This window comes from Chiloscyllium plagiosum, unplaced genomic scaffold (genome assembly GCF_037043375.1).
Source record: "Chiloscyllium plagiosum isolate Xiang-an unplaced genomic scaffold, Cpla_swu_hap1 HiC_scaffold_11, whole genome shotgun sequence".
Taxonomy (NCBI): Eukaryota; Metazoa; Chordata; class Chondrichthyes; order Orectolobiformes; family Hemiscylliidae; genus Chiloscyllium; species Chiloscyllium plagiosum.
In genome coordinates, this window is record NW_028270149.1 from 73,155,664 (window position 1) to 73,179,689 (window position 24,026).

The window sequence follows — 24,026 nt, forward strand, 5'->3', positions numbered from 1 at the left end:
GAGATTCCTAGGTCAACCACTATCCTCAATCAAAAACAGATTAATGAGTGAAAGTGTTCAGTCATTCTTGGTAGTACTCTGCTGTGGGAAACTAGCCTGTTTTGTTTGTCTCCATAACGGGAAAGCGATTTCATTTGTTGATGAGACATTTGGCACAGCCTGAGGATCTGATCTTCAAGTCCAACATTTCTGTTAAGTGTATTATTTTCAACAATAATGCTTAGTCCAAAATAAATTAAAATTAAGGCAAAATATGCTGTAGCAAATGCTGGGCCGTTCAATATTATATTCTGTACAATAATGGTATGAATAGAAATTAATGCAACTGAATGACAAGAATCTTTTCATATAATTTACTGTCCGTTTTCTTTTCATTGGGTAGGCTTGGATGTCTATTTTTACATAACTCACTTATAGCAACTCATGCCAAGTCACTTAACTGCATAAATCTAAGTGCATAATGTAGTCAGTTGACCCACGGTGTCCGTATCAACTTAATTTTGCAGCAGTCTAAATAAATACCAATTACCTGCCCTTTCCCTCTTCCATGTCTAACCAGCAGAGTTAGCTTGAATAAGTTACTTAGACGGCACTGCTTTATTTCAACCAGAACCATAGCCAATGTTAGGCAAAACTTACACCACAAAGGAAAATGAGTCTGAGTGGGGGAGGCAGATATATTTTATTCCTTTTCTTTCAAAGACATGAATATTGCAAGATGATTAGCTCCTCTACTGCTAACTCCAGATCACTTTCTACTGTAAGGATGCCACTCTCCCTTTTCCTCAGAATTCCTGTGTTGCATCAGGTTTGGGTTTCCTATGGGGCATCTATATTGCCAGGAATCACATTATATTCTTCTGGGTGTCAAGGGCAATTTCTCATCAATCATGATGCAGAAGATGGACTTGCATGAGATGAGGTTAAGGTGATAACAGCAGCAAAGGGAGGGGTTTGTAATCACCACTCCCACTGACAGGCTGTTTCCTGATGGTGGGTTGACTCGTAGGAGGAGGTGATGCTTATGAAAGATTAACGACAGCCAAGAACAAGATGCCAGAGCCTTGTTGTGAAAGTTGGAATATACAAAGCAGAAATTTATGATTTGCTTTCACAGGTTTGTGAACAATTTGTACAAAGACCATTGGACATGTGCAGAAACCAGATAAACATATCACTCGTGGAAGTCAGTAACCTAGGAGGCGGGAGAAAAAGCTCTGAGCAGGAAGAAAATGGATTTTTAAAAAAAATTATCGAGAATGTAAGTCCAAAACTCTGACAACAGAAACTCCAAGGTAGAGTCAGAAACATTTGAAACAGCTTCAAACAGAGTGTTAGAAATGGTATCACACCTGAGCAGAAAATGAAATTTGATACAAAGAAACAAACTCATGACGTGATTAAGGCATGGTTGAAATGAAATTTAACTGTGCAGGATTACAATGTAATGTAATGACAGGTGACAGTAAATCTAAAGAATCAATACAGGTCTCATTAGTATTACTAAGTACCTAATCTAAGTTGTTTGCAGAACAAGCCTTAGACAGAAACTGAACAGATGTTTATAACAACTTGTATTTATAAAGTGCCTTGAAGACAGTAAAATATTCGCAGAGTTATAGAACAAGATTTGATATCAAGTCATATAAGGAGATATTAAGACAAATGAGAAATAATCTTAGCCAAATGTTAAGGTTTGAATGGGTTTTTTTTTAAAGGAACACATGGAGGGAATTCTAGAATTAGAATCTGAGGAGCTGAAGGAATAGCCACAAATGCTGGTGTGATTAAAATCAGGAATGTTTCAGAGACCAAAATTGGTCCACCTGACACATATTCCCTTCCCCTCCTTTGTCAGCATTCTGCAAGGACTGTTTCCTCTGGATACCCTAATCAACTCCTTCTCCATTCCCAAAATCCCTCCCCCACAGCCTCACCTCACCTTCCCATGCAATCACAGAAAGTCTAACACTTGCCCATTTACTTGTTCCCTCCTCACCTTCCCAAGCCCCTGACATATCTTCCAGGTGAAGCAGCGAGTTACCTGCACCTCACTCAATCTTGTCTGCTGTTTTCGCTGCTCACAGTGTGGTCTCCTCCATGTTTGGGCGGTGAAACACAGGCTGGGTGACCACGTGGCAGCACAGTTACATTCTGCTTGCAAAAATGACCCTGGGCTTCCAGTTGCCCGCCACTTCAACACACCACGGTGTTCCCTGGCCAACATCTCAGTCTCAGGCTTGCTGCAAGTGCTCCAGGAAAGCTGAGTGCAAGCTGGGAGAACAACACCTCATTTTCCACTGAGGCCGCCTTCCGGACTCAATATCACGTTCAATCATTTTAGAATCTGTGCAACTTCTCCAAATCCTTACTCCAAACCCACCACTCCCAGCCCTCTGACCACATGGGCTGATTTCAGCAAGCCAACCAATTTCCACACAATAATGGTATCCATTATCAAATTTTATTTCTCCCTGGCTCATCACGATCCATCCTAACCATCATGCCCTGCCTGTCTGGGCTCCATTTCTGCCTATTTTCTTACTCCTTTACCCTGCCAGCCAGCCCCAACCCCTCCTCTGCAGCCTGTACAACCACCTTTTCACTAATAGTTCTGCAGAAGGGTCATTGGACCCAAAACGTTAACTCTGCTTCCTTTCCACTATTGCTGTTGCATTTCTCCTTCAATTTCTGTCTTTATTCCAAAATTGAAGGAATATGTACATCTTGGAGGGTCAGAGGACGAGAGGAAGTTGCAGAAAGAGGAAGGGTGAGGCTACGGGGAACTTGAAAACAATGATGAGAATTTTAAAATCAAGAAGTTGTGAAACGGCCAGGACAATTAGGTCATCAAGCACAGGGGTGATGGCTTAATGGGACTTAGTGTAAATAAATGAATGTTGAGCATGACCAAACCTGAGGACAAAGCACAAATAAAATAGATGTAACTCTAATGGATGAAACTGAAATTAAAAGGACGGAAGGAGCTAAAGTTGGGCGCGACTAAGAAAAGGGGCAAAATGTAGGAACCGAGTTCACCGTTGAAAACATCATGCATCGGGGAGCAGTAATACTGCTGTAATATGTAACCTCAACTCTCCTATTACGTTGGCTGCCGTCAGACTGAAAAAGGTTCTCCCAGAGTGGGCAATATTGTTAATCATTTTCTGTATTTTAAGCAAGTTGTTAGCTCTGCTACATCCAGCAGGAGGTTGAGCAGCATCAAATATAACATTAATTTCTAAACTGTGGACTCAGGAGAGGTTTAAATCGAATAATTCCATTTTAAAAGAGAGCTTGAAGACACTAATTACCTAATCAGTTATGGAATTTCCAGTTAACTAAAACAACTTCATATTCCTGGCTTTCGATATTTTCAAAAAACAAAGTCAGTTCTGTGAAGGTATTTTAAACGTGAATGAATTCCAGTAGGGTGCCCCAGGGTTGGGCCATTTCGACGTGCAACACTTTAATGAACAGTGAGTCAACGGGAAAACAAAACTGCCAGTCGGTTCAACTTTTTTCTCACTCCCTCGTTGAGATTTCGTTGAATATCTTGGGCCAGCTGCATCTTGTTTCTGTTTTTGGCAAATTGTAAAATTGACCTGGATAGGTTGAAGTAAAGCTAACTATAATTGAATCACAACCACCTGATGAAGGAGCGGCGCTCCGAAAGCTAGTGCTTCCAATTGAACCTGCTGGACTATAACCTGGTGTGGTGTGATTTTTAACTTTGCACACCCCCAGTCCAACACCGGCGCCTCCAAATCATAACTGAACCAGTCATATCTTTTCTCCTTGACAACGTTGTGTTATGGGTACATGGTGTGCCCCACTCCGTGCTCCACCGAGCACAGGAATTAACTTTTATTTTCACATGGTCCCTGCTTAGCTGAATAGAAAAGCTAGAAGTCCCTCTACCAGTTGGTTTCAGGAGACTCGACTAGCCAGTCAAAAATAAGAAAAAGAAAAAAATATCAAGGGCAAAAGCAATTTGTAAAGAAGGAGATTTCCAAAATATAAAAACTCAAATAGAGGTAAACAATTACCATCTTATTAATGGTTCTGTACCAATTGACTATGCACTACATCTATTAGTTCTGCAGTACTTTTCAAACGCCCCCCACCCTTTTCCCCTTCTGTGTAAAAAGACTACAACATTGGCACAACGATGTCCTACGGAAACAAGTGGGAACGAATGTTTTGTTTTTCAACCTCTGGTTGTCTGGGAGGTGTCCAGTTGACCTGACCCATACTTAGCGTTCTCTGCTCTTCCCGAGCGGAGATTTCCGACTTTCACTTGGAACTCGACGGCTCTGCAAGGATTTCCTGCAAAATGGGTCACGGGTCTGATTGTCCGTGAGTGTATTGTACAGAATATATGATACAGAATTAAAAATCGCACAACGCCAGGTTATTGTCCAACAGGTTTATTTGGAAATACCAAGCTTTCGTCAGGTATTTCCAAATAAACCTGTTGGACTATAATCTGATGTTGTGTAACTTTTAACTTTGTACCACCCCAGTCCAACACTGGCACCTCCACATCATATAATACAGAAGGCAGTGTGCACCGCAGTTCCCCAGAACTACCATATTCACCTCTCACACTCAAACTGTGCACAACGCATGAAAAGGCAGTGATATTTAATACCCTCCCAGTTAAGTTAAAAATTTCAACCTCCTGGGGTGGATCATATTTCACCTACAAAAGTAAACGTGATTCTTGTGAGTAAATTTTGCCAGCAATGAACAAACTGGAGATTAATGTCTGATGCCTGTGACTAAACATCGCCAATTAAAGGTTGTAAATGAGAATGCTGCCGATTTATCGGTTTCTGTTACAGAGGTGGAACAAATTCCAATGCTACCTTTAAGAGTGTGAATGCTCTTTCTCTTCAATGGCTTACCTATATCTCAGTCGGCTAGGTTCCTTCTCACCATGATCGGGTGCAGTTCCAGTTGAGACACAGCTGATGAGTTTCCCCACCTTCTCCCCCTTTCTGATGTGTGTAATGTGTAAGACAGCTCTGCACCAACCGAACCGTCCCTTCCACTCTGCGCCTCCTAAGCTGTCTGCGGCTTGCAAGTTATTGCCAGGGAAGATTGCAACGCGGAGAGCCGTCCCCCTTTTGTATGTGTGTGTGTTTGTGTAACTGCGGCCAGGGATTGGCGAAATGCCAGTGCCTTCAGATCACAGGCACGCCTACAAAAGGCGATCGAAGAACAAGAGGCAGCCTCCCGCGCACACACACAAGCGGTCACTCTCACTCATTCCAGCACAAGGACACAATCTCCCAACCCAGCGACCACAAGAAAGTGCAGACAGGGCACGCATTTGCTAACTCGGGGCATCATGGTGACTTGAGGTTTCTGTCTGCACTGGGAAATAAACGAGCATCACTTTGGTAGATGGGACAAGCATTTCTGTAAGACCAGAGCGGTTCCCCTTTCTTTCAGCTGATACATCTTTGGAAGATTTACTTACCTAATCTCCGGGATTCAGTCATATTCTTAACAACAGCGACAGAGAGAGTGCTGGAGAAAGGCAGAGCCAAGCGAGAGGGAAACAAAACATTTCCAGTCGATTAGGTGGGGGTGCCGGGTGTTGGACTGGGGTGGACAAAGTTAAAAACCACACATCACCAGGTTACAGTCTAACAGGTTTATTTGGAAGCACTAACTTTCCGAGCACCGCCCCCCTTCGAATTCGAAACATTAACTATTTCGCCCTCTCTCCAGATGCTGTTGAATTTCTCCAGCACTTCCTGTGTTTGTTTCAGGTTTCCGGCATCCAGGACTCTGCTTTTATCTTCAAGAGTTTCTTGCAAGGCAATAGATAGAATCTTGGGGATGAGGGGCTTCACGTTTTTATTGCTGTAAATGCCTGAAAGCAATGCAGTCTGTCACTAACGAGACGGATTTCCCATTGCAGAACCAAGCAGCTGGAGAGCACTGGAAAGCGGGTGAAGTTTTCTGAAGTAAGCTCTCAGTCATCACATAGTTATCTTCGGTGTGGTTGGTCTTCCACTTCGAGCAGCTTCCTTGCCAACACTCTCACTTTGATTTCCTCATACCTGCGCCAGCTCTCCCACTCTTCACCTCACTCCCCCAGTGCCCCCTCTCCCACTATTCACCTCACTCCCCACAGTGCCTCCTCTCCCACTCGTCACCACACTCCTCCCATTGCCCCCTCTCCCACTATTCACCACACTCCTCCCATTGCCCCCTCTCCCACTATTCACCACACTCCCCCCATTGCCACCTCTCCCACTCTTCACCTCACTCATCCCATTGCCCCCTCTCCCACTATTCACCTCACTCCCCGATTGCCCCCTCCCCCACTCTTCACCTCACTCCTCCCATTGCCCCTCTCCCACTATTCACCTCACTCCCCGATTGCCCCCTCTCCCACTCTTCACCTCAATACTCCCATTGCCCCCCTCCCACTCTTCACCTCACTCCTCCCATTGCCCCCTCTCCCACTCTTCACCTCACTCCTCCCATTGCCCCCTCTCCCACTCTTCACCTCACTCCTCCCATTGCCCCTCTCCCACTCTTCACCTCACTCCTCCCATTGCCCCATCTCCCACTATTCATCTCACTCCTCCCATTGCCCCCTCTCCCACTCTTCACCTCACTCCTCCCATTGCCCCATCTCCCACTATTCATCTCACTCCTCCCATTGCCCCCTCTCCCACTCTTCACCTCACTCCTCCCATTGCCCCCTCTCCCACTATTCATCTCACTCCTTCCATTGCCCCCTCTCCCACTCTTCACCTCACTCCTCCCATTGCCCCCTCTCCCACTATTCACCTCACTCTTCCCATTGCCCCATCTCCCACTATTCATCTCACTCCTCCCATTGCCCCCTCTCCCACTATTCATCTCACTCCTCCCATTGCCCCCTCTCCCACTCTTCACCTCACTCCTCCCATTGCCCCCTCTCCCACTATTCATCTCACTCCTTCCATTGCCCCCTCTCCCACTCTTCACCTCACTCCTCCCATTGCCCCCTCTCCCACTATTCACCTCACTCCCCCCCAGTGCCAGCTCTCTCACTCTTCACTGCACTCCCCCCAGTGCTTCCTCTCCTACTCTTCATCTCAGTCCCGCCAGTGCCCCCTCACCCACTCTTCACCTCACCCCCCCAGTGCCCCCTCTCCCACACTTCACCTCACTTCACCCAGGGCCCCCTTTCCAACTCTTCACCTCATTCCCCCCAGTGCCCCCTCTCCCATTCTTCACCTCACTCCACCCCAGTGCCAGCTATCCCACTCTTCACCGCACTCCTCCCAGTGCCAGCTCTCCTAAGCTTCACCTCACACACCCCAGTGCCAGCTCACCCACTCCTCACCTCATTCCCCAAAGTGCCAGCTCTCCCACTCTTCACCTCACTCCCCCCAGTGTGCCTTCTCTCACTCTTCACCTCACTCCCCCCAGTGCCAGCTCTCCCACTCATCTCCTCACTCCCCCCAGTGCCAGCTCTCCCACTCTTCACCTCACTCACCCCAGTGCCAGCTCTCCCACTCTTCACCTCACTCACCCCAGTGCCAGCTCTCCCACTCTTCACCTCACTCCCCCCAGTGCCAGCTCTCCCACTCTTCGCCTCATTCCCCCAGTGCCTGCTCTCCCACTCTTCACCTCACTCACCCCTATTGCCCCGTCTCCCACTCTTCACATCATTGCTCCCAGTGCCAGCTCTCCTACTCTTCACCTCACTCCCCTCAGTGCCGGCTCTCCCACTCTTCACTCCTCACCCCCATTGCCGGCTCTCCCACTCTCCACCTCACTCCCCCCAGTGCCCCTCTGCCACTCTTCACCTCACTCCCCCCAGTGTCCCCCTCCCGATCTTCACCACACTCCCCCAGTGCTCCCCTCCCAATCTACACCTCAATCCCCCCAATGCCAGCTCTCCCACTCTTCACCGCATTCCCCTCAGTGCCAGCTCTCCTAAGCTTCACCTCACTCACCCCAGTGCCAGCTCACCCACTCTTCACCTCATTCCCCAAAGTGTCAGCTCTCCCACTCTTCACCTCACTCCCCCCAGTGTGCCTTCTCCCACTCATCACCTCACTCCCCCAGTGCCCCCCTCCCACTCTTTACCTCACTTCCCCCAGTGCCAGCTCTCCCACTCATCACCTCACTCCCCCCAGTGTGCGTTCTCCCATTCATCACCTCACTCCCCCAGTGCTCCCTCTCCCACTCATCACCTCACTCCCCCCAGTACCAGCTCTCCCACTCTTCACCTCACTCACCCCCAGTGCCAGCTCTCCCACTCTTCACCTCACTCCCCCCAATGCCAACTCACCCACTCTTCACCTCACTCCCCCCAGTGCCAGCTCTCCTACTCTTCACCTCACTCACCCTAGTGCCAGCTCTCCACTCTTCACCCCACTCCACCCAGTGCCGGCTCTCCCACTCTTCACCTCACTCCCGCCAGTGCCCCCTCCGCCACTCTTCACCTCACTCCCCCCAGTGCCGCCTCTCCCACTCTTCACACCTCACCCCCAGTGCCGGCTCTCCCGTTCTTCACCTCTCTCCCCCAATGCCAGCTTTCCCACTCTTCACCTCACTCCTCCCAATGCCAGCTTTCCCACTCTTCACCTCACCCCCCAGTGCCAGCTCTCCACTCTTCATCTCACTCCCGCCAGTGCCCCCTCCGCCACTCTTCACCTCACTCCCCCCAGTGCCGGCTCTCCCACTCTTCACCTCACTCCCGCCAGTGCCCCCTCCGCCACTCTTCACCTCACTCCCCCCAGTGCCGCCTCTCCCACTCTTCACACCTCACCCCCAGTGCCAGCTCTCCCACTCTTCACCTCACTCCCCCCAGTGCCGCCTCTCCCACTCTTCACAACTCACCCCCAGTGCCAGCTCTCCCACTCTTCACCTCACTCCCCCCAGTGCCAGCTCTCCTACTCTTCACCTCACTCCCGCCAGTGCCCCCTCCGCCACTCTACCCCTCTTCATCTCACTTCCCCCAGTTCCAGATCTCCCACTCTTCACCTCACTCCCCAACAGTGCCGGCTCTCCTAAACTTCATCTCACTCCCTCAGTGCCCCCTCTCTTATTCTTCCTCTCACTCCCCCAGTACACGCCCAACTCTTCACCTCACTCCTCCCATAGCCAGCTCTCCCACTCTTCACCTCACTCCCCCCAGTGCCAGCTCTCCCACTCTTCACCTCACTCCCCCCAGTGCCAGCTATCTCACTCTTCACCCCCCTCCCCACAGTGCCCCCTCTCTTACTCTTCCTCTCACTCCCCTCAGTGCCCCCCCACTCTTCACCTCACTCCCCCCAGAGTCCCCTTTCCCACTCTTCACCTCACTCCCCCCAGTGACCCCTTTCACATTCTTCATCTTACTCCCCCCAGTGCCCCCTCTCCCACACTTCACCTCACTCCCCCCGTGCCCCCTCTCCCACTCTTCACCTCAAACCACCCAGTACCCCCTCTCCCATTCTTCACCTCATTCCCCCCAGTGCCAGCTCTCCCACTCTTCACCTCACTCACCCCCAGGTCCAGCTCTCCCACTCTTCACCTCACTCACCCCAATGCCAGCAATCCCACTCTTCACCTCACTCCCCTAGTGCCAGCTGTCCCACTCTTCACCTCACTCACCCCAGTGCCAGCTCTCCCACTTTTCACCTCACTCCCCAACAGTGCCAACTCTCCCACTCTTCACCTCACTCACCCCAGTGTTTGCTATTCCCTCTTCACCACACTCCCCCCCAGTGCCAGCTCTCCTAAGTTTCACCTCACTCGCCCTAGTGCCAGCTCTCCCACACTTCACCTCACTCCCCCAAGTGCCAGTTCTTCCACTCTTCACTCCTCACCCCACAGTGCCAGCTCTCCCCACTCTTCACCTCACTCCCCAGTGCCAGCTCTTGCACTCTTCGCCTCACCCCCCCCAGTGCCCCCTCTGCCACTCTTCACCTCACTCCCCCAAGTGCCAGCTCTTCCTCTCTTCACCTCACTCCTCCCAGTGCCCCCTCTCCAATCTGCACCGCACTCCCCACTAGTGCCAGCTCTCCCACTCTTCACCGCACTCCCCACTAGTGCCAGCTCTCCCACTCTTCACCTCACTCACCCCAGTGCCAGCTCTCCCACTCTTCACCTCACTCACCCCAGTGCCAGCTCTCCCACTCTTCACCTCACTCCCCCCAATGCCCTCTCTCCCACTCTTCACCTGACTGCCCCCAGTGTCACCTCTCCCACTCTTCACCTCACTCCCTCAGTGCCCACTCTCCTACTCTTCACCTCACTCCCCCAAGTGCCGGCTCTCCCACTCTTCACTCCTCACCCCCCAGTGCCAGCTCTCCCAGTCTTCACCTCACGCCCCCCCTGTGCCAGCTCTCCCACTCTTCACCTCACTCCCCCCCAGTGCCAGCTCTCCCACTCTTCACCTCACTCCCCCCAGTGCCGGCTCTCCCACTCTTCACACTTCACCCCCCAGTGCCCCCTCTCCCAATCTTCATCTCACTCCCCCCAGTGCCCCCTCTCCCAATCTTCACCTCACTCGCCCCTGTGCCCCCTCTTCCAGTCTTCACCTCAATCCTCCCAGTGCCAGCTCTCCCACTCTTCACCTCACTCCTCCCAGTGCCAGCTCTCTGACTCTTCATCTCACTTCCCCCAGTGCCTGCTCACCCACTCTGCACCTCACTCACCCCCATTGCCCCGTCTCCCACTCTTCACATCACTGCTCCCAGTGCCAGCTCTCCTACTCTTCATCTCACTCACCCCAGTGCCAGCTCTCCACTCTTCACCTCACTCCCCCCAGTGCGCCCTCTCCCACTCTTCACCTCACTGCCCCCAGTGCGCCCTCTCCCACTCTTCACCTCACTGCCCCCAGTGCCAGCTCTCCCACTCTTCACTCCTCACCCCCCAGTGCCAGCTCTCCCACTCTTCACCTCACTCCCCCCAGTGCCCCCTCTGCCACTCTTCATCTCACTCCCCCCATAGCCAGCTCTCCCACTCTTCACCTCACTCCCCCCAGTGCCAGCTCTCCCACTCTTCACCTCCCTCCACATAGTGCCAGCTCTCTCCACCGCACTCCACACAGTGCCCCCTCTCTTACTCTTCCTCTCACTCCCCCAGTACACGCCCCACTCTTCACCTCACTCCTCCCATAGCCAGCTCTCCCACTCTTCACCTCACTCCCCCCAGTGCCAGCTCTCCCACTCTTCACCTCACTCCCCCCAGTGCCAGTTATCTCACTCTTCACCCCCCTCCCCACAGTGCCCCCTCTCTTACTCTTCCTCTCACTCCCCTCAGTGCCCCCACACTCTTCACCTCACTCCCCCAGAGTCCCCTTTCCCACTCTTCACCTCACTGCCCCCAGTGACCCATTTCACACTCTTCATCTTACTCCCACCAGTGCCCCCTCTCCCACACTTCACCTCACTCCCCCCGTGCCCCCTCTCCCACTCTTCACCTCAAACCACCCAGTACCCCCTTTCCCATTCTTCACCTCATTCCCCCCAGTGCCAGCTCTCCCACTCTTCACCTCACTCACCCCCAGGTCCAGCTCTCCCACTTTTCACCTCACTCCCCAACAGTGCCAACTCTCCCACTCTTCACCTCACTCACCCCAGTGCCTGCTATCCCCTCTTCACCACACTCCCTCCCAGTGCCAGCTCTCCTAAGTTTCACCTAACTCACCCCAGTGCCAGCTCTCCCACACTTCACTCCCCCAAGTGCCAGCTCTCCCACTCTTCACTCCTCACCCCACAGTGCCAGCTCTCCCACTCTTCACCTCGCTCCCCAGTGCCAGCTCTTGCACTCTTCGCCTCTCCTCCCCAGTGACCCCTCTGCCACTCTTCACCTCACTCCCCCCAGTGCCAGCTCTTCCTCTCTTCTCCTCACTCCTCCCAGTGCCCCCTCTCCCAATCTGCACCTCACTCCCCCCAGTGCCCCCTCTCCCACTCTTCACCTCACTCACCCCAGTGCCAGCTCTCCCACTCTTCACCTCACTCCCCCAGTGTGCCCTCTCCCACCCTTTACCTTACTCCCCCCAATGACCCCTCTCCAACTCCTCACCTCACTCCCCCCAGTGCACCCTCTCCCACTCTTCACCTGACTGCCCCCAGTGCCACCTCTCCCACTCTTCACCTCACTCCCTCAGTGCCCGCTCTCCTACTCTTCACCTCACTCACCCCAGTGCCCCCTCTACCACTCTTCACCTCACTCCCCCAAGTGCTGGCTCTCCCACTCTTCACCTGACTGCCCCCAGTGCCAGCTCTCCCAATCTTCACCTCACTTCCCCCAGTGCCCCCTCTCCCAGTCTTCACCTCAATCCTCCCAATGCCAGCTCTCCCACTCTTCACCTCACTCCTCCCAGTGCCAGCTCTCCGACTCTTCATCTCACTTCCCTCAGTGCCAGCTCTCCCACTCTTCATCTCAATCCCCCCAGTGCCAGCTCTCTCACTCTTCACCGCACCCCCCCCCAGTGCCCCCTCTCTCACTCCACCACACTCCCCCCAGTGCCCCGTCTCCTACTCTTCATCTCACTCACCCCAGTGCCAGCTCTCCCACTCTTCACCTCACTCCCCCCAGTGCCAGCTCTCCCACTCTCCCCAGTGCCAGCTATCTCAATCTTCACCCCCCTCCCCACAGTGCCCCCTCTCTTACTCTTCCTCTCACTCCCCTCAGTGCCCCCCCACTCTTCACCTCACTCCCCCCAGAGTCCCCTTTCCCACTCTTCACCTCACTCCCCCCAGTGACCCCTTTCACACTCTTCATCTTACTCCCCCCAGTGCCCCCTCTCCCACACTTCACCTCACTCCCCCCGTGCCCCCTCTCCCACTCTTCACCTCAAACCACCCAGTACCCCCTCTCCCATTCTTCACCTCATTCCCCCCAGTGCCAGCTCTCCCACTCTTCACCTCACTCACCCCCAGGTCCAGCTCTCCCACTCTTCACCTCACTCCCCTAGTGCCAGCTGTCCCACTCTTCACCTCACTCACCCCAGTGCCAGCTCTCCCACTTTTCACCTCACTCCCCAACAGTGCCAGCTCTCCCACTCTTCACCTCACTCCCCCCAGTGCCAGCTATCCCCTCTTCACCCCCTTCCCCACAGTGCCCCCTCTCTTACTCTTCCTCTCACTCCTCTCAGTGCCCCCCCACTCTTCACCTCACTCCCCCCAGTGCCAGCTCTCCCACTCTTCACCTCCCTCCACACAGTGCCAGCTCTCTCACTCTTCACCGCACTCCACACAGTGCCCCCTCTCTTACTCTTCCTCTCACTCCCCCAGTACACGCCCCACTCTTCACCTCACTCCTCCCATAGCCAGCTCTCCCACTCTTCACCTCACTCCCCCCAGTGCCAGCTCTCCCACTCTCCCCAGTGCCAGCTATCTCACTCTTCACCCCCCTCCCCACAGTGCCCCCTCTCTTACTCTTCCTCTCACTCCCCTCAGTGCCCCCCCACTCTTCACCTCACTCCCCCCAGAGTCCCCTTTCCCACTCTTCACCTCACTCCCCCCAGTGACCCATTTCACACTCTTCATCTTACTCCCCCCAGTGCCCCCTCTCCCACACTTCACCTCACTCCCCCCGTGCCCCGTCTCCCACTCTTCACCTCAAACCACCCAGTACCCCCTCTCCCATTCTTCACCTCATTCCCCCCAGTGCCAGCTCTCCCACTCTTCACCTCACTCACCCCCAGGTCCAGCTCTCCCACTCTTCACCTCACTCCCCTAGTGCCAGCTGTCCCACTTTTCACCTCACTCACCCCAGTGCCTGCTATCCCCTCTTCACCACACTCCCTCCCAGTGCCAGCTCTCCTAAGTTTCACCTAACTCACCCCAGTGCCAGCTCTCCCACACTTCACTTCACTCCCCCAAGTGCCAGCTCTCCCACTCTTCACTCCTCACCCCACAGTGCCAGCTCTCCCACTCTTCACCTCGCTCCCCAGTGCCAGCTCTTGCACTCTTCGCCTCTCCCCCCTCAGTGACCCCTCTGCCACTCTTCACCTCACTCCCCCCAGTGCCAGCTCTTCCTCTCTTCTCCTCACTCCTCCCAGTGACCACTCTCCCAATCTGCACCTCACTCCCCCCAGTGCCCCCTCTCCCACTCTTCACCGCACTCCCCACTAGTGCCAGCTCTCCCACTCTTCACCTCACTCACCCCAGTGCCAGCTCTCCCACTCTTCACCTCACTCATCCCAGTGCCAGCTCTCCCACTCTTCACCTCACTCACCCCAGTGCCAGCTCTCCCACTCTTCACCTCACTCCCCCAGTGTGCCCTCTCCCACCCTTTACCTCACTCCCCCCAATGCCCCCTCTCCAACTCCTCACCTCACTCCCCCCAGTGCACCCTCTCCCACTCTTCACCTGACTGCCCCCAGTGCCACCTCTCCCACTCTTCACCTCACTCCCTCAGTGCCCGCTCTCCAACTCTTCACCTCACTCACCCCAGTGCCCGCTCTACCACTCTTCACCTCACTCCCCCAAGTGCTGGCTCTCCCATTCTTCACTCCTCACCCCCCAGTGCCAGCTCTCCCAATCTTCATCTCACTCCCCCCAGTGCCCCCTCTCCCAATCTTCACCTCACTTCCCCCAGTGCCCCCTCTCCCAGTCTTCACTTCAATCCTCCCAATGCCAGCTCTCCCACTCTTCACCTCACTCCTCCCAGTGCCAGCTCTCCGACTCTTCATCTCACTTCCCTCAGTGCCAGCTCTCCCACTCTTCATCTCAATCCCCCCAGTACCAGCTCTCTCACTCTTCACCGCACCCCCCCCCAGTGCCCCCTCTCTCACTCCACCACACTCCCCCCAGTGCCCCGTCTCCTACTCTTCATCTCACTCACCCCAGTGCCAGCTCTTCCACTCTTCACCTCACTCCTCCCAGTGCCAGCTCTCCCACTCTTCACCTCACTCCTCCCAGTGCCAGCTCTCCCACTCTTCACCTCACTCCCCCCAGTGCCAGCTCTCCCACTCTTCACCTCACTCCCCCCAGTGCCAGCTATCTCAATCTTCACCCCCCTCCCCACAGTGCCCCCTCTCTTACTCTTCCTCTCACTCCCCTCAGTGCCCCCCCACTCTTCACCTCACTCCCCCCAGAGTCCCCTTTCCCACTCTTCACCTCACTCCCCCCAGTGACCCCTTTTACACTGTTCATCTTACTCCCCCCAGTGCCCCCTCTCCCACTCTTCACCTCAAACCACCCAGTACCCCCTCTCCCATTCTTCACCTCATTCCCCCCAGTGCCAGCTCTCCCACTCTTCACCTCACTCACCCCCAGGTCCAGCTCTCCCACTCTTCACCTCACTCCCCTAGTGCCAGCTGTCCCACTCTTCACCTCACTCACCCCAGTGCCAGCTCTCCCACTTTTCACCTCACTCCCCAACAGTGCCAACTCTCCCACTCTTCACCTCACTCACCCCAGTGCCTGCTATCCCCTCTTCACCACACTCCCTCCCAGTGCCAGCTCTCCTAAGTTTCACCTAACTCACCCCAGTGCCAGCTCTCCCACACTTCACTTCACTCCCCCAAGTGCCAGCTCTCCCACTCTTCACCTCACTCCCCAGTGCCAGCTCTTGCACTCTTCGCCTCACCCCCCCAGTGACCACTCTGCCACTCTTCACCTCACTCCCCCCAGTGCCAGCTCTTCCTCTCTTCTCCTCACTCCTCCCAGTGACCACTCTCCCAATCTGCACCTCACTCCCCCCAGTGCCCCCTCTCCCACTCTTCACCGCACTCCCCACTAGTGCCAGCTCTCCCACTCTTCACCTCACTCACCCCAGTGCCAGCTCTCCCACTCTTCACCTCACTCATCCCAGTGCCAGCTCTCCCACTCTTCACCTCACTCACCCCAGTGCCAGCTCTCCCACTCTTCACCTCACTCCCCCAGTGTGCCCTCTCCCACCCTTTACCTCACTCCCCCCAATGCCCCCTCTCCAACTCCTCACCTCACTCCCCCCAGTGCACCCTCTCCCACTCTTCACCTGACTGCCCCCAGTGCCACCTCTCCCACTCTTCACCTCACTCCCTCAGTGCCCGCTCTCCAACTCTTCACCTCACTCACCCCAGTGCCCGCTCTACCACTCTTCACCTCACTCCCCCAAGTGCTGGCTCTCCCATTCTTCACTCCTCACCCCCCAGTGCCAGCTCTCCCAATCTTCATCTCACTCCCCCCAGTGCCCCCTCTCCCAATCTTCACCTCACTTCCCCCAGTGCCCCCTCTCCCAGTCTTCACTTCAATCCTCCCAATGCCAGCTCTCCCACTCTTCACCTCACTCCTCCCAGTGCCAGCTCTCCGACTCTTCATCTCACTTCCCTCAGTGCCAGCTCTCCCACTCTTCATCTCAATCCCCCCAGTACCAGCTCTCTCACTCTTCACCGCACCCCCCCCAGTGCCCCCTCTCTCACTCCACCACACTCCCCCCAGTGCCCCGTCTCCTACTCTTCATCTCACTCACCCCAGTGCCAGCTCTCCCACTCTTCACCTCACTCCTCCCAGTGCCAGCTCTCCCACTCTTCACCTCACTCCTCCCAGTGCCAGCTCTCCCACTCTTCACCTCACTCCCCCCAGTGCCAGCTCTCCCACTCTTCACCTCACTCCCCCCAGTGCCAGCTATCTCAATCTTCACCCCCCTCCCCACAGTGCCCCCTCTCTTACTCTTCCTCTCACTCCCCTCAGTGCCCCCCCACTCTTCACCTCACTCCCCCCAGAGTCCCCTTTCCCACTCTTCACCTCACTCCCCCCAGTGACCCCTTTTACACTGTTCATCTTACTCCCCCCAGTGCCCCCTCTCCCACTCTTCACCTCAAACCACCCAGTACCCCCTCTCCCATTCTTCACCTCATTCCCCCCAGTGCCAGCTCTCCCACTCTTCACCTCACTCACCCCCAGGTCCAGCTCTCCCACTCTTCACCTCACTCCCCTAGTGCCAGCTGTCCCACTCTTCACCTCACTCACCCCAGTGCCAGCTCTCCCACTTTTCACCTCACTCCCCAACAGTGCCAACTCTCCCACTCTTCACCTCACTCACCCCAGTGCCTGCTATCCCCTCTTCACCACACTCCCTCCCAGTGCCAGCTCTCCTAAGTTTCACCTAACTCACCCCAGTGCCAGCTCTCCCACACTTCACTTCACTCCCCCAAGTGCCAGCTCTCCCACTCTTCACCTCACTCCCCAGTGCCAGCTCTTGCACTCTTCGCCTCACCCCCCCAGTGACCACTCTGCCACTCTTCACCTCACTCCCCCCAGTGCCAGCTCTTCCTCTCTTCTCCTCACTCCTCCCAGTGCCCCCTCTCCCACTCTTCACCGCACTCCCCACTAGTGCCAGCTCTCCCACTCTTCACCTCACTCACCCCAGTGCCAGCTCTCCCACTCTTCACCTCACTCACCCCAGTGCCAGCTCTCCCACTCTTCACCTCACTCCCCCAGTGTGCCCTCTCCCTTTCCAGCCTGCCTTATAAGCTACCAAGAATGTCCATTCAATTTTCATGGGGCAAATCTTCATGGGGATCTAGAAGCTGGTATGCACCATATGAGCTGGAACAGGGGAAGTGAGGGGAAGAGTAGGAGAGGGGGCACAGGAAGTAGTCAGGTGAAGGGTGGGAGAGGGGATACTGGGGGAGTGAGGTGAATAGTGGGAGAGGAGGCACAGGGAGGAGTGATGTGAAGAGTGGGAGGGGGGCACTGGGGGAGTGAGGTGAAGAGTGGGAGAGCTGGCACTGGGGGAGTCAGGTGAAGAGCGGGAGAGGGGCACTGGGGGTAGTGAGATGAAAAGTAGCACAGGAGGCACTGGGTGGGTGAGATGAAGAGTAGGAGAGGGGGCACAGGGGGGAGTGCGGTGAAGAATGAGAAAGGGGGCACTCACTCCCCCCAATGCCCCGTCTCCCACTCTTCACCTCACTCCCCTCAGTGCACCCTCTCCCACTCTTCACCTGACTGCCCCCAGTGCCACCTCTCCCACTCTTCACCTCACTCCCTCAGTGCCCGCTCTCCTACTCTTCACCTCACTCCCCCAAGTGCCGGCTCTCCCACTCTTCACTCCTCACCCCCAGTGCCAGCTCTCCCAATCTTCATCCCAGTCCCCCCAGTGCCCCCTCTCCCACTCTTCACCTCACTGCCCCCAGTGCCCCCTCTCCCAGTCTTCACCTCAATCCTCCCAATGCCAGCTCTCCCACTCTTCACCTCACTCCTCCCAGTGCCAACTCTCCGACTCTTCATCTCACTTCCCTCAGTGCCAGCTCTCTCACTCTTCACCGCACCCCCCCAGTGCCCCGTCTCTCACTCCACCACACTCCCCCCAGGGGCCCCCTCTCCTACTCTTCATCTCACTCCTCCAAGTGCCTCCTGTCCTACTCTTCATCTCATTCCCCCCAGTGCCCCCTCACCCACTCTTCACCGCACTTCCCCAGTGCCCCCTTTCTCATTCTTCACCGCACTCCCCCCTGTGCCCCCTCTCCTACTCTTCATCTCACCCACCCAGTGCCTCCTGTGCTACTTTTCATCTCACTACCCCCAGTGCCCCTCTCCCGCTCTTCACCTGACTCCCCCAGTGCCAGCTCTCCCACTCTTCACCTCACTCCCCCAGTGCCCCCCTCCCACTCTTCACATCACTCCTCCCTGTGCCTCCTCTCCCACTATTCACCTCACTCCCCCAGTATCCCCTCTCCCACCCTTCACCTGACTACTTCCTGTGCCCCCTCTCCTACTCTTCCCCTCACTTCCCCTGTTCCAGCTCATATGGTGCATACCAGCTTCTAGATCCCCATGAAGATTTGCCCCATGAAAATTGAATGGACATTCTTGGTAGCTTATAAGGCAGGCTGGAAAAGATCAGGTACTGGATTACTCCCAGTGCTACAAGCTAGTGAGGCCAGGAATAGGAGGATAGAGCAGATGAATGCATGGCTGAGGAGCTGGTGTATGGGAGAAGGTTTCACATTTTTGGATCATTGGAATCTCTTTTGGGGTAGAAGTTACCTGTACAAGAAAGACGGATGGCACCAAAATTGGAAGGGGACTAATATACTCGCAGGGAAATTTGCTAGAGCTGTTCAGGAGGATTTAAACTAGTAAGTTGGGGGGTGGGACCCAGGGAGATAGTGAGGAAAGAGATCGATCTGAGACTGGTACAGTTGAGAACAGAAGTGAGTCAAACTGTCAGGGCAGGCAGGGACAAGGTAGGACTAATAAATTAAACTGCATTTATTTCAATGCAAGGGGCCTAACAGGGAAGGCAGATGAACTCAGGGCATGGTTAGGAATATGGGACTGGGATATCATAACAATTACAGAAACATGGCTCAGGGATGGGCAGGACTGGCAGCTTAATGTTCCAGGATACAAATGCTACAGGAAGGATAGAAAGGGAGGCATGAGAAGAGGGGAGTGGTGTTTTTGATAAGGGATAGCATTACAGGTGTGCTGAGGGAAGATATTCCCAGAAATACATCCAGGGAAGTTATTTGGGTGGAACTGAGAAATAAGAAACAGATGATCACCTTATTGGGATTGTATTATAGACTCCCTAATAGTCAGAGGGAAATTGAGAAACAAACTTGTAAGGAGATCTCAGCTATCTGTATGAATAATAGGGGAGTTATGGTAGGGGATTTTAACTTTCCAAACATAGACTGGGACTGCCATAGTGTTAAAGGTTTAGATGGAGAGGAACTTGTTAAGTGTGAACAAGACAATTTTCTGATTCAGTATGTGGATGTACCTACTAGAGAAAATGCAAAACTTGACCTACTCTTGGGAAAATAAGGCAGGGCAGGTGACTGAAGTGTCATTGGGGGAGCACTTTGGGGCCAGCAACCATAATTTTATTAGATTTAAAATAGTGATGGAAAAGGATAGACCAGATCTAAAAGTTGAAGTTCTAAATTGGAGAAAGGCCAATTTTGACGGTTATAGGCAAGAACTTTCAAAAGGTGATTGGAAACAGATGTTTGCAGGTAAAGCGATGGCTAGAAAATGGGAAGCCTTCAGAAATAAAATTACGAGAGTCCAGACAAAGTATATTTCTGTCAGGGTGAAAGGGAAGGCTGGTAGGTATAGGGAATGCTGGATGGCAAAAGAAATTGAGGGTTTGATTAAGAAAAAGAAGGAAGCATATGTCAGGTATAGACAGGATAGATCGGATGAATCCTCAGAAGAGTATAAAGGCAGTAGAGGTATACTTAAGAGGGAAATCAGAAGGACAAAAAGGGGACATGAGATAGCTTTGGCAAATAGACTTAAGGAGAATCTAAAGGGTTTTTACAAATACATTAAGGCCAAAAGAGTAACTAGGGAGAGAATAGGGCCCCTCAAATATCAGCAAGGCGGCCTTTGTGTGGAGCCACAGAAAATGGAGGAGATACTAAACAAGTATTTTGCATCAGTATTTACTAAGGAAAAGGACATGGAAGATATAGAATGTAGGGAAATAGATGGTGACACCTTGAAAAATATCAATATTACAGAGGAGGAAGTGCTGAATGTCTTGAAACTCATTAAAGTGGATAAATCCCCAGGACCTGATCAGATGTACCCTAGAACTCTGTGGGAAGCTAGAGAAGTGATTGCTGGGCCTCCAACTGAAATATGTGTATCATCGATAGTCACAGGGGAGATGCTGGAAGACTGGAGGTTGGCTAACGTGGTGCCACTGTTTAAGAAGGGTGGGAAGGACAAACCAGGGAACTATAGATCAGTGAGCCATATGTCGGTGGTGGGCAGCTTGTTGGAGGGAATCCTGAGGGACAAGATGTACATGTATTTGGAAAGGCAAGGACTGATTAGAGATAGTCAACATGGCTTTATGCGTGGGAAATCATGTCTCACAAACTTGATTGAGTTTTTTGAAGAAGTAACAAAGAGGATTGATGAGGGCAGAGCGGCAGATGTGATCTATATGGACTTCAGTAAGGCATTCCACAAGGTTCCCATGGGAGACTGATTAGCAAGGGAGAACTAGCCATTTGGATTCTGGACTGGCTCAAAGGTAGAAGACAGAGGGTGATGGTGGAGAGTTGTTTTTCAGACTGGAGGCCTGTGACCAGTGGAGTGCCACAAGGATTGGTGCTGGGTCCTCTACTTTTTGTCATTTATGTAAATGATTTGGATGTGCACACAGGTGGTGTAGTTAAGTAAGTTTGCCGATGACACCAAAATTGGAGGTGTAGTGGACAGTGAAGAAGGTTAACTCAGATTACAAGGGGATCTTGATCAGATGGGCCAATGGGCTGAGAAGTGGCAGAAGAGTTTAATTCAGATAAATGTAAGGTGCTGCATTTTGGGAAACAAATCATAGCAGGACTTATACACTTAATGGTAAGGTCCTAGGGAGTGTTGCTGAAAAAAAGAGACCTTGAAGTGCAGGTTCAAATCCCCTTGAAAGTAGAGTCGCAGGTAGATAGGATAGTGAAGAAGGCATTTGGTTTGCTTTCCTTTATTGGTCAGAGTACTGAGTACAGGAGTTGGGAGGTCATGTTGAGGCTGTACAGGACATTGGTTAGGCCAATGTTGGAATATTGTGTGCAATTCTGGTCTCCTTCCTATCGGAAAGATGTTGTGAAACTTGAAAGGGTTCAGAAAAGATTTACAAGGATGTTCGAAATTAAAAATCACACAACACCAAGTTATAGTCCAATAAGTTTAATTGGAAGCACGAGCTTTCAGAGCACCGCTCCTTCATCAGGTGGTTCCTCCCAGTCCAACACATGCATCTCCAAATCATGACTACAAGGATGTTGCCAGGGTTGGAGGATTTGAGCTATAGGGAGACGCTGAACAGGCTGGGGCTGTTTTCCCTGGAGCATCAGAGGCTCAGGGTGACCTTATAGAGATTTATAAAATCATGAGGGGCATGGATAGGATAAATAGACAAAGTCTTTTCCCTGGGGTGGCGTAATCCAGAACTAGAGGGCATGGGTTTAGGGTGAGAGGGGAAAGATATAAAAAAGATCTAAGGGGCAAATTTTTCACACAGAGATTGGTACGTGTATGGAATGAGCTGCCAGAGGAAGTGGTGGAGGCTGGTACAATTGCAACATTTAAGAAGCATTTGGATGGGAATAGGAAGGGTTTGGAGGGATATAGGCTGGGTGCTGGCAGGTGGGACTAGATTGGGTTGGGATATCTGGTCGGCATGGACGGGTTGGACTGAAGGGTCTATTTCCATGCTGTACAGCTCTATGACTCTATGACTGTATGACTCTGTAACTGGGGGCCACCAGATTTATACTATAACCTACTTGTTATCAGGATCCAAATCTTCTGATGTACATCTTGACAGATTTTTCGGGGTTTCTCAGTTCTATGTATTTTCATTCAGCTTCCATTTTCTGCAAAGGTTTTGACGACTGGCATATTTCTTCAAAAAGATGTGTTATTTTTTCCATTGTAAAGTTGGTGAATACGTTTCCAAAGGTGGCAATGATTCAAAAACGTCCTGCACAGGCTGTAAAATATTCTGCCCAGCCTTAGACCCTGAAAAGACTGGGACAGTTTCCACTATTTTTAAAAGCCCAGTATCAAGTTTAGTGTCAGATCCTCTCAATAGATATGGAATAATATTCCCTTGTGTTTACTAAGTGCAATGAAAAACAGATAACACATCATTATACTATTGTTTCTCACAGTGCATCCTGCGTGATCTCACAGTGGTATTTTGTGCTAAATTATGGAAATTGTGTTTTATGGAACTGAATTATGATCACTCAAGAAAATTTATGTAGTCTCATTTTACTTCAGTATGTCAATTATATATATTAGTATTTATTTTTCAGTTTGGACTTCTGGATTTGAACCAGTGACATATGAGGATTTTATATGCATCTGAGGGTGTTTAATGATTAACCCCGAAGTATTTCTATAGCCACAGTAATTTCTTCAAAAAGCAATCTGAGAAAGATTCATGGGAGGTTCATGGGAGTCAACAAACCAGCATTCACTCTCAACCTAATTGCCTGACCCTCACTTTTCCACACCCAGTTGCCTGATTCCCATCCCTCACCCAACTGCAATACTCTCACCTATCCACACCCAGTCGTCTGATTCCCATCCCTCACCCAACTGCAATACTCTCACCTGTCCACACCCAATCGTCTGATTCCCATCCCTCACCCAACTGCAATACTCTCACCTATCCACACCCAATTGCCTGATTCCCATCCCTCACCAAACTGCAATACTCTCACCTATCCACACCCAATTGCCTGATTCCCATCCCTCACCCAACTGCATTACTCTCACCTATCCACACCCAATCGTCTGATTCCCATCCCTCACCCAACTGCAATACTCTCACCTATCCACACCCAATCGTCTGATTCCCATCCCTCACCCAACTGCAATACTCTCACCTATCCACACCCAAATGTCTGATTCCCATCCCTCACCCAACTGCAATACTCTCACCTGTCCACACCCAATTGTCTGATTCCCATCCCTCACCCAACTGCAATACTCTCACCTATCCACACCCAATCGTCTGATTCCCATCCCTCACCCAACTGCAATACTCTCACCTATCCACACCCAATTGTCTGATTCCCATCCCTCACCCAACTGCAATACTCTCACCTATCCACACCCAATCGTCTGATTCCCATCCCTCACCCAACTGCAATACTCTCACCTATCCACACCCAATCGCCTGATTTCCATCCCTCACCCAACTACCATACTCTCACCTATCCACACCCAGTCATCTGATTGCCATCACTCACCCAACTGTGTAACTCTCACCTATCTACACCCAACTGCCTGAATCTCGTGCACCACTGCAATCAACCCCCATTCCATTCTCAGGTGACCTGACCCTCAATATCTCTCCCCACCTGTTAATGACTACGTGTCAGCCCCCCTCCCCCAATGGCCCATTTCTCACCATGTTTAAATTTAAATCTGCTCCCGGCATCTCAATGCCCAAGTCTCATTTCACTCTTCCACCAGATGGTATCTTCCTTGGCTGCAGGCCTTGGTAGCTCATGATGCGCTGCTCACTGCTCCTGCGATCTCAGCTCGTTTCTCTCCTACATTCACTGTTGATAGGTTCAGTCCCTGAACCCCGACCCATTAGAA

The 24,026-nt window shown here is 52.4% G+C and overlaps 1 protein-coding gene across 4 annotated transcripts in view; it reads right to left on the reverse strand.

Moving 5' to 3' along the window:
* Positions 1–5,586, reverse strand: part of LOC122557123 (cysteinyl leukotriene receptor 1-like) — a 33,290-nt gene extending 27,704 nt beyond the window's left edge. Inside the window, exon 1 of one of the 4 annotated variants that reach the window (XM_087992166.1) lies at positions 5,489–5,586. In XM_087992166.1, the coding sequence (XP_087848292.1) occupies positions 5,489–5,510 (22 nt within the window). In that variant the 5' untranslated portion in view covers positions 5,511–5,586. Of the gene's footprint in view, positions 1–4,910; positions 5,042–5,488 lie in introns of those variants that run through there. The other 3 variants (XM_043704463.2, XM_043704462.2, XM_087992167.1) reach the window with 3 other exon arrangements.
* Positions 5,587–24,026: the final 18,440 nt, after the last annotated feature.